General features: G+C 39.9%; 2 protein-coding genes across 3 annotated transcripts; one reads left to right on the top strand and one right to left on the bottom strand.

The window, feature by feature from the left end:
- Positions 1-2,705: 2,705 nt before the first annotated feature.
- LOC139422097 (heart- and neural crest derivatives-expressed protein 1-like) lies at positions 2,706-5,251 on the top strand. Its single transcript, XM_071173248.1, has 2 exons — positions 2,706-3,507; positions 4,119-5,251. Exons 1-2 carry the CDS (start codon positions 3,037-3,039, stop codon positions 4,212-4,214), a joined length of 567 nt encoding a protein of 188 aa, XP_071029349.1. The 5' UTR covers positions 2,706-3,036; the 3' UTR covers positions 4,215-5,251.
- A 1,502-nt stretch (positions 5,252-6,753) lies between these two features.
- LOC139420880 (histone deacetylase complex subunit SAP30L-like) lies at positions 6,754-19,438 on the bottom strand. 2 transcript variants are annotated; one of them, XR_011635565.1, is made up of 5 exons: positions 18,786-19,438; positions 17,305-17,427; positions 16,938-17,036; positions 8,126-8,653; positions 6,754-8,043 (listed from the first exon to the last, which is right to left on the bottom strand). XR_011635565.1 is itself a non-coding variant. In XM_071171262.1 (4 exons), exons 1-4 carry the CDS (start codon positions 18,969-18,971, stop codon positions 8,525-8,527), a joined length of 537 nt encoding a protein of 178 aa, XP_071027363.1. In that variant the 5' UTR covers positions 18,972-19,438; the 3' UTR covers positions 6,754-8,524. The 2 variants fall into 2 exon arrangements, 1 of the variants encoding a protein (XP_071027363.1); XM_071171262.1 differs by having other exon boundaries at positions 6,754-8,653.
- Between the last annotated feature and the right edge of the window lie 966 nt (positions 19,439-20,404).

The following is a 20,404-nucleotide window of genomic DNA, read 5'->3' as shown; positions in this document are numbered from 1 at the left end:
ATGATTGATATTTTGTTGGTCATGTTAACTGCATAGACACTATTTATAATTATAATCTACATGTGTGATAGCCTGTGTAAACACGTATGCCTGCTTGATGAAATGGGCAGCTTTTAAATTTTTATAATTTCCCAACTAGGACTAATATTCAAAAAGATACACTGTTGAGTTTAATAAAAAAAAGTCCCTTGCTAGATTTACAAAATTATGTTCGAATTTCATTATTCAGAAGACACACAAATATTACCCTACATGTAAGTCAGATAAGCTTGTCAACTATGAGGCCATAATTTAAAGGATCTTTATAAATACATTTTCTATGGTATTATATGATTATGCATTTATACAATTATAATAAAGGTTGATTCTACAGTTCTGGCAAAGCAACAATTATTCTGGGAAGATTTAAATCCCGGGAGTGAAAACAGAACTGATTGACCCTCATTTGAAAGGTTAATTTTTTTTTTTTAAGTGTTTCCTTGGGTTATATGCCAAAATTGTTTCTAAATTGTCTCGGCCACACATCTTACAAATGATAATACACAGGTTTCACATTAAACGACTGACCCACGTACCAACAATTTTGCAAAGTAATAGATATAAAATACATCCCTGCATGTTTTTTTTTCAAATGTAGACGTCAGACAATATTAGCCTGCACCTTTATTTTGCGTTTCTTTCTCTCGCCTAATGCAATTTTATTTCACAGAACGATGGCCTGCAAGAGTCATTAGGAAACGAGAAAAAGTTCAAAGGACGGACAGGTTGGCCTCAGCAAGTCTGGGCTTTGGAACTGAATCAGTGAATGTTTTGACCTCTGAACATGCAACCCACTCAAAGACTCCGTATTCAAGCACGTCGCTGCAAGGAATACAACCACTTGTTCTCATCTACTGTATATACGTGCAAGGTTTAAATTCAAACAAGGTGGACTTGGTAAAATGCAATATTATGCAAATATTTCAACGACTGCCTATTAAACGTTTCTTTGTCATTTGTCGTCTGAGAGAACATAAATGAAAGTTGTATAGCTTAGAATAAATCTTTTGGTTGTGGATAGGCCACAACGACGAACGGAGAGACTGGGATATTTGAGGTGTTTCTTTATGCCTCACGGTTATGGGGCAATGGTGTTCAGCATTATTTTTCCCGCTTTGCATTGGTCTTGTTGTAGTAGTCGACTTACTGTCGTGCTTTGTCTTGTAAAGAATTATGTTGAATCTACCTCAAATTAATGTAACCGTTCGTTTGAAATAGAAAACTAATACATTCAGCAATAACCTATCTGTTAAAAAACAATGGAACGCACAGGTTTACATTACTTCGAAATGATACCGGTAAAGGCCAACTATTGGACTATTGGTATTTGGTTTTGATACTTTTCTTCTTATGAATTCAATGTGAAATTATATTCATAATGACTTAATTTATCACACAATCTTTAAAACGGCAATGAAATCAGTCAGTTGTTCAACACAATGATTAGGTAGGCTATACAAATCTTGATATGCATAGCTCCAGGCAATTATTAATTTGCTTTATGAGGACACATTCTTATTTTATTTATTAAAACGTTTGTTTTATGGTGATGTAGGCTTACTATATCATTTAAGGGTTTGAGGTGCAGTAGTATAAAATATGAAAATACATGCTCAAGTGTGCTGTGTCCGGAGGACAATTAACAGTGGTGGTAGGACTAAGGTTCGATCTGTATTTTTGTTATTTTGCGTTTCTTTCTCTCGCCTACATTATATTGAATGAACCATTTCACATCTAGGCAGCGGCCTAATTGTATCATAACATATACTAGGCTATACTCACAAAGAAATACAACATGCATAGAATAACTTATTTTTTCCACATATGTATGCAAAATGGGACCAACGTAAGCATGCTGAACGACAACACAACATTTTACTAACTGAAGCAAAATATAAATATCAAAATTGCGTAAAATCCGTGTGCAAAGGTTGTCAGAGAGCTCATTGTGGAATCCGCAGGAGCCCTTTCTACTGCAAATATTCTAATTAAACACATGAAAATGATGGCATTATGCCCTTTTTAAATGGGGAAAGACCCTGCAAATTATGTCTTGATTTGCTTTCTATGTATGCTCCCGTATCCAGTTACTGCGGTTTTGTAGTGGGACCATGGCGCATGTTTTTGTAGGCTTAGGTCGCGTCCCCTGCTCAGACATTGCTTGCGTCATCTAATGGTCGCGTGGCACGTCATCGACTGTACCGTCGGGCACCATATTGCTATAACATATGATGTGGTTAGCTGATCCGTAAAATACCTATCCAGGCGTGGTAAGATCTGACATACGTTGGCAAAGCCTTGGCAGAGGAACGCGCCCTTAACCTCGCGGACTTCTCTGCTCTCATGGTGCTTTCAAGACAACTGGGAACTCGGAAAAACGTAAAGTCAGTGATCTATAATGCGGGAAGACGAAGCTCGAGAAAGATACCAGAGTTTCCGACTTGCACTTCCGACGATTTTTCCAAGTCGGAGCTCGTTTTTTTTTCAAGTTTACAGCTGGACACACAGAAGTCGGAAGTTGGAGATTTCTGAGTTCCGAGGTCCCAGTTGTTTGAACGTGGCATCAAACACTCTCCACCCAAACCTCCAGCATTCGCACGCTATTGGCTGACTGTTCGTTCTGTCACGTCCGAAACCATATAAACCTATGGGCCCGCACCTTCATTACCGTCAAATTTATTGCGCAAAAGAGCGCAATCCCAAGAAAAAATTGTGCACTAGGCCTACCTCACTTTAAACGTATTAGAATGTCAACGACAGATCTCAACAAACTTGACACTCTTTTTTGATGATAAACGTTTAAAACGTGTGCTGGTTGTCTTATGTGTTTGTGGGCCTATTTGTAATAGTGAAGGTCTTCATATGTCGATTGGAACATCATTCGCGAATGTCACTTTCACACCCCTGTTCACTATAGCATAGGTCACTGACTAGTGTCACCAACCGCAAGACTCCAAAAGACCTGCAGACCGGTGGCGATTTTTATTTATTGTAAAAATGAACCTTATTGGGAGCTACCAGCATCATCATCTGATGCACGAGACGTTTCCATTCGTCCAGAGGTGTCATCAAGATTATCCCTACTTCCAAAACTGGGTGGTGAACCATGGCGAAGTCAACTCTGACTTCCAGATCCAGATGCCTTACTCCACGGAGTTCGGGGCCCTGGGTCCGGCGCAAGAAAGCCAGCTGGACGCTCTCTCCGCGTGCATGGGGAAGAGGAGAGCATCAGGGCCGAAGAAGGAGCGGAGAAGGACGGAGAGCATCAACACCGCGTTCACCGAACTGAGAGAATGTATACCAAATGTACCGGTAGATACGAAACTGTCCAAAATTAAAACGTTACGACTAGCAACAAGTTACATTTCCTACCTAATGGACGTGCTGGCAAAAGACACTGGGGAGACGGAGGGATTCAAGGCCGAAATCAAGAAATATGATAGAGATTTGAAACGGAAACGGGAAACGGTAGGCTGTGAACTATTTTAATAAGCAGCTTATTATTTTTGCATAGGCCTAAGATATATGGTGATAATATTTTCCTGTTACAAAAATCTAAATTCATATTCTGCAAACTATAGCAGCATTGTAAAAATTATTTATTGGAATTAGGGTCACGTAGTCTATGTTCTGCCATCAATCTCAATTATTGTCTTAATTATTGAGTGTATTATGTGTCTTATATTACGGAATATGATGTAATATGCACCTTCGTGATTGTGGTTTTATGTTGAAACAACGTTGAGGCCATAATGTTGTAATTACTGTGTAGGCCTATTGCATTTGTTAAAATAAATTGTGTTTGTTGGCTCTGTAAGCGAAAACATTTCACAGTTTAGAGCAATCCCATGTCAGAGAAATTATACTTTGAGCTCAATTGAACAAGCCTGAAAAGGCCTATAAAGATAAACAATATAACATTATCCGACCTCTGGTTGTTAATGTGAACATGGAATAGGCCTGAGATTTTTTTTTTTTAATTCAGGCCAGGTAATTTTACATTGAGTTTAAAATCAGTCTATTACAATTGCAGAGTGCTTATATCAATATTGACTACATTTTTAAATTTTATTTCACAGAACGATGGCCTGCAAGAGTCATTAGGAAACGAGAAAAAGTTCAAAGGACGGACAGGTTGGCCTCAGCAAGTCTGGGCTTTGGAACTGAATCAGTGAATGTTTTGACCTCTGAACATGCAACCCACTCAAAGACTCCGTATTCAAGCACGTCGCTGCAAGGAATACAACCACTTGTTCTCATCTACTGTATATACGTGCAAGGTTTAAATTCAAACAAGGTGGACTTGGTAAAATGCAATATTATGCAAATATTTCAACGACTGCCTATTAAACGTTTCTTTGTCATTTGTCGTCTGAGAGAACATAAATGAAAGTTGTATAGCTTAGAATAAATCTTTTGGTTGTGGATAGGCCACAACGACGAACGGAGAGACTGGGATATTTGAGGTGTTTCTTTATGCCTCACGGTTATGGGGCAATGGTGTTCAGCATTATTTTTCCCGCTTTGCATTGGTCTTGTTGTAGTAGTCGACTTACTGTCGTGCTTTGTCTTGTAAAGAATTATGTTGAATCTACCTCAAATTAATGTAACCGTTCGTTTGAAATAGAAAACTAATACATTCAGCAATAACCTATCTGTTAAAAAACAATGGAACGCACAGGTTTACATTACTTCGAAATGATACCGGTAAAGGCCAACTATTGGACTATTGGTATTTGGTTTTGATACTTTTCTTCTTATGAATTCAATGTGAAATTATATTCATAATGACTTAATTTATCACACAATCTTTAAAACGGCAATGAAATCAGTCAGTTGTTCAACACAATGATTAGGTAGGCTATACAAATCTTGATATGCATAGCTCCAGGCAATTATTAATTTGCTTTATGAGGACACATTCTTATTTTATTTATTAAAACGTTTGTTTTATGGTGATGTAGGCTTACTATATCATTTAAGGGTTTGAGGTGCAGTAGTATAAAATATGAAAATACATGCTCAAGTGTGCTGTGTCCGGAGGACAATTAACAGTGGTGGTAGGACTAAGGTTCGATCTGTATTTTTGTCCAAATTGAGTTATAGACATAGAACATGGAACAGAACAAGGCTAACTTATAGTCTACTCTAAATACCCCAATTCACGTGGTTAAGTTCAAAAGAGTACAATATTAAAATTTGCTGACATTTATACCAATGAGTGTTCGGGAACTTTTAAAGCCAACTATTTCAGAATCATATTTTTTTTAAAGATAAGGTTCTATCGTCCCAAGCTCTCGATATTTCTAGCCATAATGCCATTTGTGATTTTATAGGCTATTTTCTTTCAGGGTACCCGCATTCGATGGTGTGAGCTAAAACATTTGATTGGCTCTACACGATATTTACCAAATTGAGAAATTAATTATTGATCAGTATGTCTACAGCAATCAAATGATATTATCCAAATGTAGACGAAACAAATATTTTTCAATTCACGTTTGTATTCCTTTCTGGGGCTGGGACAGATGCAGGCTATTTCGCCTGAACTAAGAGAGCGGTCTTTCGATTGAACAGTCCACAAGAAAGTAGTCCCATCAATCGATCAATCAATCAATCAATTTCAAAGTGTATCCTATGGGATATAATAATCGAATTAAGAGATGTAGGCTATTATTTCAATGGTAAACATAGTGTATATAGCCTATGAACAAAGATTTGCTTATAGGTCAGAATAATATTGGTTTGGAATAGGCTATTTGCAGAAGCCTAATCATACATGACACGTTTCACATCAGAGAGGAAAAACAATCAAATTGGCCAGAATAAATCATTATTAGGCTAAATAAAGAGGGAGAGCCACAACCTAAATCCTTATATTGTATGACTTATAACCTATGTGGTCTAACTTAGTTCTCCACAAGAAAGGGGTTCCTCGAGCAACGGTGTGCATCTGTGCGAGTTCAAGTTCAAGTTCATTGCTCATCAACCAATCATGCTCAGGCAATATTTATTTGAAAAACAAACGTGTATTCTCCAACCTACATGCCCAACATCAATGCAAACGATATAAATTCGCCTATGCGGAAACTCACTGAAAAGGTGTTGTAGGCTATGACAGTAATTAGTAGCATGCAGGAAACCTTGTATTCCACAGCCTGTGTAGGGAAATGCAAAATATATAGCCTGAGCAATGTTCTTATTTCCTGATATTGGCGCCGCAATTTTGGACATAGCCCTACTCGTGCATGGACTAAATTATTGCAGGGAGAAAGGGCTAGGCAGGCTAGACATTATTAATTGTCCTTACAAAGTCATACAACTGAATTTATTTATATATACACGTGTGTTTTTAGAAACATAAAATAGACAGTATCATAAAAGTATAGAGGTTTAAGTCCTGTGACCTGCATAGAGCGGTAGGTAGGTAGGCAGGTCTAGTCTCGTTTCTGCTCGACCACTAGATGCTGCTGGACACCTGGTGGTGGATCTAGTAACACAGAGCAGCCTGGCCTCCGGGCAATTCATATGATTTGGGGCATTTAAAAAAATATATCCCTCCATTTAGTAAAACTACTTAAGTCTCCCCGCTACTCCATCTATGGTTGAAAAAGCATGAAAGGAGAGAAGTTTTATCCAGTCTAATTCCATCCACCCACTAATCAGAAAATGGAATGACTGCCCCACAATAAACAAAAAGACAAGCCATTATGCACAATACATTTATTAAAAGCAATAAGCAGCCATATTTAAATAAATGTGTCTTATATAATACAACAATTGGGTTAAGCAGCACAGCCAATATTCTAAAACATAGGAGGGAAACAGAAGAGGGAAATCTGGCACTACAAAGCTACAAGCAAAAACAAAGCCATCCATAGTTCAGCAAATTACATAGACATGACTAATTGATGGTGTAAGATGGAAAACAGTAGACATAACTTATTACTTAAATAAGGTCTGGGACAGAGAACCTAATCAATACTAAGGCATAGCATCATCTGTGAAGAGACCACTGACAAACAAAACAGCGAGCACACAGCAGTGTTGAAGTGAACAAAACCCCAATTAGTGACTGAGGGAAAGCAAAAACATATTATATATTTATTACAACTCCCATCTTCAACCAGCGACTAGAAGCGGTACGTAGTGTTATCGTGTGGTTGTGTGCCCACGAGACACATCATTTCAACACTGTGCCAGGAGAGGAAATAGACTTGACAGCTGAGGGTGACATGATTCCACAGAAATACATTGCAATGGAATAGAACAAATGTATTGTGAACACGAAGGCAAAGTCCAGCCAGTGCTTTGGGTGCTGCCCTGAAAACTATTTAGGTGGTTCAAATATGGTTCATTGAGCTCAAGTTGAGACGTTCTACATGTTTGTGTTAGTACAGCAACAATTATTCTGAAATAATATAAGAGTAGAAGTAATAATAATGCATTTTAAACCCCTAATGAACAAGTTCAATTAATTGCTTTAAATTAGTCTCAAAAGCTGAAACCATGAAAATGAATACAGACTGAAAGTTACTTTCCATCAGAGACAACTTCACAGAGACCTGACAATCAAAGATGAACTAAAGTACTGACATCTCACAAAAAAGTAGAAAATGTAGTAAAGAAGAGTCAGACGTAATATTTCCACCAATACTTGAAAAGAGCTTGGTGTTCACTGAGACGCCATTTCACTCTGCAGTATGTGTGTTTCCGTGTATTAGACGGGAAAGAGCAGGTCAAGTCAATGTAAAAAAGGGTCAGGGCCAAAATGCTGCATCATTCAACTTCAGTCTTCCCATGTATATCATACCACTGAATGAGTATTATAAAACTGGGTTGTTCGAGCCCGGAATGTTGATTGGCCAACAGCTGTGGTATATCAGACGTACACCACGGGTATGACAAAACATGTATTTTTACTGCTCTAATTACGTTGATAACCAGTTTATAATAGCAATAAGGCACCTCTAGGGTTTGTGTGATATGGCCAATATACCACGGCTAAGGGCTGTGTCCAGGCACTCCGCTTTGCGTCATGTATAAGAACAGCCCTTAGCCGTGGTATATTGGCCATAGACCACACCCCCTCGGGCCTTAATTTATTAATTCTAGTTGGACACCAGAAAATGTGCAACGCTTCCCAAAACCTTATCCACCATCTTTTCATTCACAAAATGCTCCATGACCAGTTTATTGAAATATTATGTTTGCACACACTCTGGTTGGACACAAGCCTTTCTTCAAGTTCTTAACGGTCCATGCAAAATACAAACAAATCTTTAAGGCAGTTCTCAGAAATTGCATTCTATCGTGTTGCTGATATCTTCATACTTGTCGTGTTTTGTACATATCGGCATATTCACATTACAGAATTACATCACCCTGCGGAGAGTCTTGACAACAGTCTGAAATCAGATTAGCCCGCCTGGCGGAAACACCTCATCAAACACACGTGTTCATGTCCAAGACTTATTGGTGGCCTTTATTCCAGCTGTTTGCTGCCCTCTGATTTCTGGTCCAGTCGGCTTTTGCTGCTCTTCACCATATAAATAAAGTATGTGAGAGTCTCCTTCTCGTTCACGGGGATATTCCGGAAGTGGCGACTGACAGTCTGAAAACAAATAACATTGCATTGAGGCCAAAATCATTTAGTTATCACAGAGAAGAACTACATTCTATCCAAAGTGGTATGCAAGACAATAGAGAGGTAGAGGTCAGTTTAATCAGTCTATTGATTGAACTTCCAGTTGTTTTCTCCCCAATTTTAATAAGAACATTGTGGTGAGGATTAGTGGCATGGTTAGGGGCACAACTTTCACTGGGGACACCCCCCCTCTGAATTTAAATGTTTCCCCCTTCCCAGTTCTTTCATTGGAATGTAATACAAAAAAACAAAGGCACAGGTGTGCTTTTGGGAGCGTTTATCCTACAGGATAAATGAAATAAAAAACTTTCACTTCTAAAACCAAGCAAGACCAACAAAGACCAAGTGTGATCATCGGTCTGGTTAAAGGGATACTTTGAGATTTTGGCAAGGAAGCCCTTGATCTACTTCCCCAGAGACAGATGAACTCCTGGATACCATTTTTATGTCTCTGCGTGCAGTTTAAAGCATCCTTTTAACTCCCAACCAAATCAATGACCACAATTCTGTCAAGGATCAGAACTCCATGTATAAACCCAAACAGATTATTTGATTGAAAATAATAAACGTGAAGGGAAATAAACATCCTCTATGTAGTCACGAGTTATGAAGGCAGTCAAATTCCATGTGACCGTTTAGTCACAATAATTCAGCTTCTCCAAGCTCTGATGCTGCTGATGGTCATAAGTAGCCTACCAAAAACTGCCTTGTACTCAGCACTCTATATTCCCTCTAATCACTCTGACATCAATACAAGTCTAATCAAAAATCTAATCCAACACTTCATGAGAGCCCATTAGCTTATGTTGCACAACATAGGCTATGCAATTGGGCTATAAAATAGAATGATGGCCTCTATTAAAAATAGGAGGATCCTATAGGCTAAGCCTACTATATTTATTTCTCAACTTTCTTAATATTAAGCACATTGCTTGTCTTTACAACAGGAGTATAGGCTATCTGACCGGCATGATAATGAACCACGGGAAAAGTGTCCTCCATTTGCTATTTAAGTGCATAGATGACATGGATTTATTGTGATGGTGTAGGCTATATGACATGGATTTATTGTGATGGTGTAGGCTATATGACATGGATTTATTGTGATGGTGTAGGCTATATGACATGGATTTATTGTGATGGTGTAGGCTATATGACATGGATTTATTGTGAAGTTGTAGGCTTTATTACATGGATTTATTACTTTTTAAAATGTAGATGTTCCAAAGGTCTGCATCAGTGGCTTGTAAGTTGTGTGGAAGCCAGGAGATGCTAAATTTGTTTATGTTCATTAACGTCAATTACCATGAGACCGACAATTATTTGATTTGCTTGACAATCACCGGCTGACTAAATTGTGACTGCCACAGCCCTAGTCTCACCCAGCTCCATTCAGGGCTGACAGTTCCACTCAATGGGGGCAGCACGTAGAGAGCAATAATTGTTTGGACCTGTTGACTTGTGCTTCATTAATGACATGACAGGCTCATTAACTTCTTTGGGACTGGGGGGCAGTATTGAGTAGCTTGGATGAATAAGGTGCCCAGAGTAAACTGCCTGCTACTCACACCCAGTTGCTAATATATGCATATTATTAGTAGATTTGGATAGAAAACACTGTTTCTAAAACTGTTTGAATGATGTCTGAGTATAACAGAACTCATACGGCATGCAAAAACCTGAGAAAAAAATCCAACCAGGAAGTGGGAAATCTGAGGTTTGTAGGTTATCGAAGATAGTGGGATATTGGTCATATGGCACTTCCTAAGGCTTCCACTAGATGTCAACAGTCTTTAGAACCTTGTTTGAGGCTTCTACTGTGAAGTGGGGGTGAATAAGGGCTGTTTGAGCCAGGTGTCTGGCAGAGTGCCATGAGTTTGTGAAGCGCGTTCACGTGAGAGTTAGCTCGCGTTCCATTGCTTTTCTACAGACAATGGAATTCTCTGGTTGGAACATTATTGAACATTTAGGATAAAAACATCCTAAAGATTGATTCTATATTTCGTTTGACATGTTTCTACGAACTGTAATATAACTTTGTCTGAACTTTCGCATGGACTTGCCGGCACATCGTGATTTTGGATTGTGTACTAAACGCGCAAACAACAAGGAGGTATTTGGACATAAATGAGGGACTTTATCGAATAAATCAAACATTTGTGGAACTGGGATTCCTGGGAGTGCATTCTGATGAAGATCAAAGGTAAGTGAATATTTATAATGCTATTTCTGACTTCTGTTGACTACACAACATGGCGGATATCCGTTTGGCTGTTTTGTTGTCTGAGCGCTCTACTCAGATTATTGCATGGTGTGCTTTTTCGGTAAAGCTTTTTTGAAATCTGACATAGCGGTTGCATTAAGGAGAAGTTTATCTAAAGTTCCATGCATAACACTTGTATTTTCATCAACACTTAATGATGAGTATTTCTGTAAATTGATGTGGCTCTCTGCAAAATCACCGGATGTTTTGGAACTACTGAATGTAACGCACCAATGTAAACTCAGATTTATTTGATATAAATATGAACTTTATCAAACAAAACATACATGTATTGTGTAACATGAAGTCCTATGATTGTCATCTGATGAAGATCAAAGGTTAGTGAATAATTCTCTCTTTGTGCTTTTTGTGACTCCTCTCTTTGGCTGGAAAAATGGCTGGGTTTTTCTGTGACGTGGCTCTGACCTAACATAATCGTTTGTGGTGCTTTCGCCGTAAAGCCTTTTTGAAATCGGACACTGTGGCTGGATTAACGAGAAGTTCACCTTTAAAATGGTGTAAAATACTTGTATGCTTGAGGAATTTTAATTATGAGATTTCTGTTGTTTTGAATTTGGCGCCCTGCACTTTCACTGGCTGTTGTTGAGGTGGGACGCTACCGTCCCGAATATCCCAGAGAGGTTAATGGAGGTCTAGGCCTCTACCGCCTGGGGAAACATTTCATTTATTGCACACTCGTAACTGTCATAGCCATCTTGCTAGCTAACTTAGCTAGCTCAATCAATCAGTATTTTTCTGTGATATGACACTTATTAAAGCCTTGAATCTCATAGGGGCCCCTGTCACCACTGGTCATCTAGCTAGCCACATAACCAGCAGGGTTGCATCGGTTTCCATTGGACTAGAGCTAATGCTAGTTGGCTAATGCGAGCTGATAATCACGTAGCATCCTATGCTGACTAGCATTGCTAATATACTAGCTAGCTAATGCTGGGTCCGCAAAAATCAAGTAAATGCTACTGAACTCAGGACAAAAATCACATTTCCACATTGTAGTGGCTATTGATGTTCTGGTTGTTTGTTTTTTTGCTTAGTGACATTGCGAATATCATATTTTTGTAATTTAACTATAAATTTAACTACCGGTATGTACAGTGCATTCCGAAAGTATTCAGACAGTTTCCCTTTTTACACATTTTATTACGTTACAACCTTATTCTACAATGGATAAAATAATTTCTTACCCTCAATCTACACACAATACCACATAATGACAAAGTGAAAACAGGTATAGATTGTTGCAATTTTATAAAAAAAATAAAATAGAAATACCTTATTTACGTAAGTATTCAGACCCTTTGCTATGAGACTTGAAATTGAGCTCAGGTGCATCCGGTTTCTATTGATCATCCTTGAGCTGTTTCTACAAAATGATTGGAGTCCACCTGTGGCAACTTCCTTTGGATTGGACATGATCTGGAAAGGCACACACCTGTCTATATAAGGTCCCACAGTTGACAGTGCATGTCAGAGCAAAAACCAAGCCATGTGGCCGAAGGAATTGTCCGTAGAGCTCCGAGACATGGTTGAGGCACAGATCTGGGGAAGAGTAACAAAACATTTCTGCAGCATGGAAGGGCCAAGAACACAGTGGCCTCCATTGTTTTTAAGAATGGAAGAAGTTTGGAACCACCAAGACTCTTCCTATAGCTGGCCGCCCAGCCAAATTGAGCAATTGGGAGAGAAGGGCCTTGCTCAGGGAGGTGACCAAGAACCCAATGGTCACTTTGACAGAGCTCCAGAGTTCTTCTGTGGAGATGGGAGAACCTTCCAGAAGGACAACCATCTCTGCAGCACTCCACCAATCAGGAATTTATGATAGTGGCCAGACGGAAGCCATTGCTCAGGGGAAAAAAGGCGCATGACAGCCTGCTTGGAGTTTACAAAAAGGCACCTAAATGACTCAGACCATGAGAAACAAGAGTCTCTGGTCTGATGAAACCAAGATTGAACTCTTTGGCCTGAAAGCCAAGAGTCACGTCTGGAGGAAACCTGGCACCATCCCTACAGTGAAGCATAGTGTTGGTTGGCAGCCTCATGCTGTGGGGATGTTTTTCAGCGGCAGGGACTGAGAGCCTAGTCAGGATTGAGGGAAAGATAAACAGAGATCCTTGATGAAAACCTGCTCCAGAGCGCACAGGACCACAGACTGGGACGAAGGTTCACCTTTCAACAGAACAACAACCCTAAGCACACAGCCAAGACAATGCAGGAGTGGCTTTAGGACAAGTCTCTGAATGTCCTTGAGTTACCCAGCCAGAGCCCGGACTTGAACATCTCTGGAGAGACCTGAAAATAGCTGCGCAGCGACGCTCACCATCCAACCTGACAGAGCTTGAGAGGATCTGCAGAGAAGAATGGAAGAAACTCCCCAAATACAGGCATGACAAGCTTGTGGCGTCATACCCAAGAAGACTCAAAACTGTAATCGCTGCCAAAGGTGCTTCAACAAAGTACTGAGTAAAGGGTCTGAATACCTGTGTAAGTGTTATTTTTTTGTATTTTATAAATTTACTAAAATGTCTAAAAGACTTTGAATTGTCATTATGGTGCATTGTGTTTAGATTGATGGGGAAAAAACGATTCAATCCATTTTAGAATAAGGCTGTAGGGTAACAAAATGTGGAAAAAGTCAAGGGGTCTGAATACTTTCCGAAAGCACTGTATCTAATCCGGTTTTCGCATGAGAAAATGAGCGAAGTCCCAAATTCCCGGCGAGATACTGCGACACACACTTACGGATACGAAGTCTCAGAAATAAAAGATCCGGTCACGGATTAGGAGCCACTCCCTTTGAGGATACTGGAGTTATTAGGAGAGGAGAATGACTTTGGATAATTGCCCTAATGAAATCCCAAGACAGAAGTTGACTCTTTTAGAGCTGAGTCCTTCTGAGACAGTTTACCAAGTTCTTTAGATGGGCTACTAACTAATGAACAAAAATATAAATGCTACATGTGTTGCTCACCATTTTTCATGAGCTGAAATAAAAGATTCCAGAATGTTCCATATGCCTCAAAAGCTTATTTATCTACAATTTTGTGCACAAATCTGTTTACATCCTTGTTAGTGAACATTTTCCTTTGCCAAGAAAATCCAGCCACCTGACAGGTGTCATATCAAGAAGCTGATTAAACAACATGATCCTTACACAGGTGCACCTTGTGCTGGGGACACTAAAGGCCACAGATGTCTCAAGTTGAGGGAGAGTGCAATTGGCATGATGACTGTAGGAATGTCCACCAGCGCTGTTAACGTTAATTTCTCTATCATAAGCCACCTCCAACGTCATATTTGAGAATTTGGCAATACATCGAACTGGCCTAACAACCGCAGACCACGTGTAACCACACCAGCCCAGGACCTCCACATCTGGCTTCTTCGACGGCGGAATCGTCTGAGACCAGCCACCCGGACAACAGATGAAACAGACGAGCATTGGTGTTTGTAATAAAGCCCTTTGTGGGGAAAAACGATTTGGCTGGGCCTTGCTCCCAAGCGGGCCCATGCCCTCCCATGTTTGTGCCCCTGCCCAGTCATGTGAAATCCATAGATTAGGTCCTAGTGAATTCATTTCAATTGACTGAGTTCCTTATATGAATTCTAACTCAGTAAAATGGTTGAAATTGTCACGTTTATATTTTTGTTATATATATATATTTTTTTTTTTAAACTAACAGGATAGCACTGCTGTATAAAATCAGTAATGTAAGATTTTTTAAAGCCTGCCTACTATCACTGTGGCAATAAACAAATGAACTGTTTGTCATTTGGATATGTTGACACGAAGCAGTACAAGCCATAATTAGGTTATAATAATAAGTTTATTTAGACAAGGAACGAGATTGCAAGAGGGACGCGAGTAGTTTCTCCTGCCTGTGGGTCTGGCGCTTTCTACTCTACTAGCCAGCTCCCCTTTGGCCAAGATGTCAGGCGAAACTGGTTTCGCAAGTTGCAGTTTGTTTTGGATAGCCGCTGGGAGACTTGGCATCAAAACGGACCATTGTATTTATTAGTCCAGTATTATGAAGTACATCTAGATTACAAAATGCGAAAACTCTATATAGGACAACAATATATGAATACATTCATCAAAGTAAAATATTGTGCCTGGTGCTCGTCTTTAGCTGGAATAGATACCCCACTACAGTGTACACTGTTAGCGGTCTATGACATACTACAAACATATTACTGCTGTAGGCCCTGTGGTTAAAAATACATTTAAAAATCCCATGACAAACTTAAGTTGATCTCAGATAGATTGTCTAGGGGCAAGTGACCCTCCCCTTTCATGTAAGAAAGTCATGACCATCATACTTTTAGAGAAAGGATCATTTTGTACATGTGTTTAACAGAGTTAGACAAACTCCAGTTCCCTTGCTTAGGAGGACCGGGGTCCTCCCCGGGATCATTTTTATGCAGAAGGGCTGAGAAGCTCTTTAAAAAAAAAAAAGAAGAGGACATTCTAGCCATTAATGAACTATTAGATAGCCATAAAAAAAAGTATATTTTAATACACTGAAAAAAAGTGTGGGCCAGAATAAGGCTCTCCTCCTCACTTTTCAGTTCGCTGCAGCTAGCGACTGGAGCGAGCTGCAACACACACTGAAACTGGACAGTTTTATCTCAATCTCTTTATTCAAAGACTCAATCATGGACACTCTTACTGACAGTTGTGGCTGCTTTGCGTGATGTATTGTTGTCTCTACCTTCTTGCCCTCTGTGCTGTTGTCTGTTCCCAATAATGTTAGTACCATGTTTTGTGCTGCTACCATGTTGTCTTGCTACCATCATGTGCTGCTACCATGTTGTTATGTTGTGTTGCTACCATGATGTGTTGTCATGTGTTGCTGCCTTGCTATGTTGTTGTCTTTAGGTCTCTCTTTATGTAGTGTTGTGTTGTCTCTCTAGTCGTGATGGGTTTTTGTCTTATATTGATATTTGATTTTTAATCCCTGTCCCCGCAGGCCTTTTGGTAGGCCGTCATTGTAAATACGAATTTGTTCTTAACTGACTTGCCTAGTTAAATAAAGGTTAAATAAAATAAAAAATAAATAAAATATTGTTTCTGCAATGAGAAATTACCATCTTCAGCAAAGGTACTACGAATTTCATGGACTATCACAATAATTTTTTGGAGATTGTAGAGAAAACCGCTATACGAACGGCTCTTTTTGGTGAACGTCAGGAATCGAACATGTGAAAGGGCCATTCATTTAGCTCCCTGATTCGCATACTACTAGTATCTTCTCTGAAGATGGTCATTTCTCATTGTGCAGAAACAATATAGTGAGGAGAGAGCCTTATTCTGGTCCACACTTTTTCAGTGTATTAAAATATATACTTTTTAAGGCGATCTAATAGTTCATTAATGGCTTGAGCAGTCAGCGTCAGGATAGAGAAGAGGTGTGGCTCCTGCAACTTGAATGCACCTCAAAAGGAATATATGTATCTCGCATAGAACACAAGTTGACTTGGTAAATAGGTAAACTATTCTACTATGGGGTTGTGTGAGTATGTTTAAATATGTTTTAAAAGTTGCACACAGCGTAACAGAAAATAACATATTTGAGAACACACTTATTTGGGAATATATTTCATAGAACAGACATGCTTCTGTAGTAGGCTACATCATATCCAGAGATGTTTATTGCGGATCTACACTGACCTCAAAAACAAAAATCCGTCGCAGTAAAGGAGAACTTCAACCCCTGTGTAGAAATACTTGTCTTTCTTGCACTTGTAGAAAGATGCCACTCAAGGAGTAGAGAAATAAGTGTGGTAGCAATGGAAACCAGGGACCCCTCAAAATTGCTGCATTTCTTACTGGCACTTGTTTCACTAACATTTGTTTTGCTTGCAGTGACTGTGATATGTGGTTGTCTAAACCCATCTTAGTTGAATACACACTAAGTCGCTCTGGATAAGATTGAACGCTAAATGACTCGAGTGTAAATATTGGCCTACCTCAGCCAGTTGGGCCTTGTTCAAGCCAGGTCTGGTCTGGAGCTTGTAGTGTCTCTTGTAGCGTCTCAGCGTGTTCACCTGAAGCTGGAACAGATCCACCTAACATCACAGAGACACACATTGTGAGGACAGAGTGGTGTGCCATCCATTAAGCGTTGAATATCTTACTGCTCTCTATCAATTATGTTTCACACAAAAGAATGCATAGAACTGTCATGCTATTGGGCCTTTTCATCAACAGTCGTCTTATGTTCTTTTTCATATCTATTCAACTTGATGTTTTTTCTTTTTCAAGGAGAATCAGTGACATTCTTCAGAGACAGATGATTTAAAGGGAGGACAATGGGCTCGTTTCCCCGGCTTTTACCTCTGGCACCTCCACATCATGATCAGGAGACTCCCCTCCGTCGTCACTCGTCTTCCTCTTCCGTTTGTTACGGACACTCTGGATGAAGTTTTTGTGGAAGTCGCATATGTAGAGGTGTCGGACCTAAAATAAGAGGAATAAGAGTGTACAAAACATTTCCCATTACATAGAATTTAGAAGAAAAAGAAACGCACACCTATTTAGGCGAGGTGCTGGCTAGCGGAGTAGAATACTTGAAAATAAAAGAGAGCCGCCCACTCTAGGAGCTCAGATGCAAAAATGTAATTACCAACGTTTCGACAGCCAAGCTGTCTTCATCAGGGTATAAAAAAAGGTGAAAGCTATGATCCCTTATTGATGTCACTTTCTAAATTGCTTCAAATCCATTTAGATGACGGGGAGGATAAGGGGGACAGAAACATCCTCTGGTATAACGCACATGCTTGGATAATAATTACAAAATCAGCGTCTCATGATACCCGTCCAAATAGGGCCACAAACATAGCAAAGAATAAGCTTATCAGCATAGAGTGCACCACATCATCCCATGGGATCAGTCAAGGCTGCACACTGCAGAAACATCACTGAACTATTATAGTTCCTACACATCACCTCCTATACTCAAACAAAGTAGGCCTTTTATAGGCAAATGGGCAGCATCATTTTCATGTCAGTCCTCCAGAACGCAAATGTTGTTTTCCTAGTAGGTCTCCGCAACAGTATAGTGAGGTTGTGAGTATGTGTGCACCGTGTTTTGGGAGGCCAGCAAGAGTCGACTCTTTTCGATTCCAAACATACTCGTGCACCACTAGCTATGCAGGGTGAACCCAAATTGTCTATCCGCAGACTGCGGTTCTAAACATGCCGCGCCCACTGCCATTGGGTTGTTAAGCGCCGTCTCTGACACACCAGAACAGTTCTGTGGCCGTAATGCACCAACGTTGGAAACCCCCACAGAAGAAGAAGGCTGCTTGGTTAGCTAGGACACCCCCGTAGACAGTGTTCTTCGCCACCGCCTAACCGAGCACTCTTTTACCGCAGTTCTATTAATGTTACAGCGAGGGAAGTAGCTAGTTTGTGAGCCAACCCGAAACTCTCTAAACGCTAAAATCTGCGGAGAGGAGGCGATGGACACTGCCGGTCGCCTGGCTAGCTAGCAGCATAAATGGCAGTGGGCGCGGGATGTAGTAAACGCGGAATGTTGGTGGACCTTCTCGATGAAACAGCTAAGGATTGGAGGTCCTCCTTGTTTGATGTTCCACAAACGAATCCAAAATGAAGCCATAAGCAATCAGAGAAATCCAATGTTCCGTGATTATGGCGCAGGACATAATAGATAAGTGTGGTTGAATTTGCCAACAAGCTGAAAGCGTGCGCGATTAGCACATTATTGCCTAGCAAACTGTCAGTGGGAATGTCTACGGGGCTAGCTGGCTACCTCGTCTCATAGTTGGAACAACTAGTTAGAAATACACACTTACACTTTTGTCGATGTCCAGCTTTAGTTTTTTCTGCGATATGCTTTTCTGGATCCGCTTGCTGAAGGAAGCGTTTCCAGCTGATCGTCCGCAGCGCTCACCGTCCTCAATCAAACAACAAGTCTGGCCGTAAAACGGTGGAGCCGGAGGTCCATCGTGACTGTCTTCTTCTGTGCTGAACCCGTTCATGATAGTTGGTTTGGGGATCTTCTTGTAAAAGCCACTGAGAACGTTCTGTCGTCCTTGAATGGCCACTTTCTTCTATAGACAATCGTTATCGTCGTAACTGATTTTATATTAAACCAATGCGAAAAGGTAATGAAAGGACACTGTACTGAGTTTCGTCGTCAAGCTAGGAACCCATACCACAATACAGGCTAGAATGTCAAGAAAGAGACAGGACCTCAAGGTGGCTTGCTAGCTAAGTAGCTACTGCTAGCGAACGAAATTCCTAAACTGATAACACGCAACCGTTACTTTTCTATCATTCGTACATATAGCTCTAAAACGGTTCACATATCACACGAAATCGGAACACTTCAATCGTCTTTCACTGATTAAACAATTTTGAAGACATCACGTATTTCATAGACTTCACCTCAACAGCCGCGGTAATTCTTTCAGAATAGCTTGTACAATGAACACGTCCTGCTACTGCAGCGGAAGGGATCACTATTGGTCATTTTCTAATAGAGGCGGGATTAGTATGTTTGTATTGCTCTTCGGTTGGTTAAAATGTATGTAAATCGTCCAAATGTTGCTTCCTGGATCACGATGCGTTTTTGTTTTGTATGAAAAGATGAGTCTGAAACGGTCTCTGTGCTCAACTGTGTAATCTTCATACTGACAAACATAGACATACATTTCTTTGTGTGCATTATACACGGATAGTATAACAATACAAAATATGTAGTAGCGTAATAATGTTATGACGTACTGTAAGTGCCTTAATATGTTTGCAGCCCAGGGAGAGTAGCTGCTAATGGAGATCCTTAATACAAATACTGTACAATGATAGTCTGAAACGCGGTCGTTGTGTAGTTTTGAATAGGATTTCCGCATGCATTCTTTTAGACGTCTGCAGCACACAGGAGTTATCAATTTGTTAAAATACAGAAAGTAATATCCTTGGTCTTAAATGTAGCCAACCACTGCCCTAATCAGGACGTTTCCCAAAAGCATATTGGCTAAATTAAGATGCTTTTGGCATACCAGGCCTCGATGAAATAGCCTTAATGCCCTTGACAGGTTTTTCTAAAGTAGCTAGTAGATTTATTTTAAATATGAATAGAAAAATTTTAAAAAGTATTCGACTGACTCAAGTATAATTATACTGCAAATTAAATGGTTAGACATCTCAACCTTATATGGAACAAGGCCCAAACTACATTTAATGCTTTAAAATTTGTGTTTTTAGGAGACAATGCCATCCTCAAAGTAACTAGTCAGAGGAGTCCATTGCTACAGTATAGAAAAACAGTAGTAAGCGCTGTCATCATGTAACTTGTGACCAGAGTCCCTGATTTGTGACCTGTCCCCGGTAAGAGCTGTCCCCTGCAATGTCCAGTAAAAGTAGCAACTCTGTAGTTAAATTGATGATATTTCCGTAATCAAAAGCTGCA

The sequence above is a fragment of the Oncorhynchus clarkii genome, chromosome 12 (genome assembly GCF_045791955.1).
Source record: "Oncorhynchus clarkii lewisi isolate Uvic-CL-2024 chromosome 12, UVic_Ocla_1.0, whole genome shotgun sequence".
Lineage (NCBI taxonomy): Eukaryota > Metazoa > Chordata > Actinopteri > Salmoniformes > Salmonidae > Oncorhynchus > Oncorhynchus clarkii.
The sequence above is the reverse complement of the archived record's forward strand: the minus strand, read 5'-3'. Positions and strand labels throughout refer to the sequence as shown.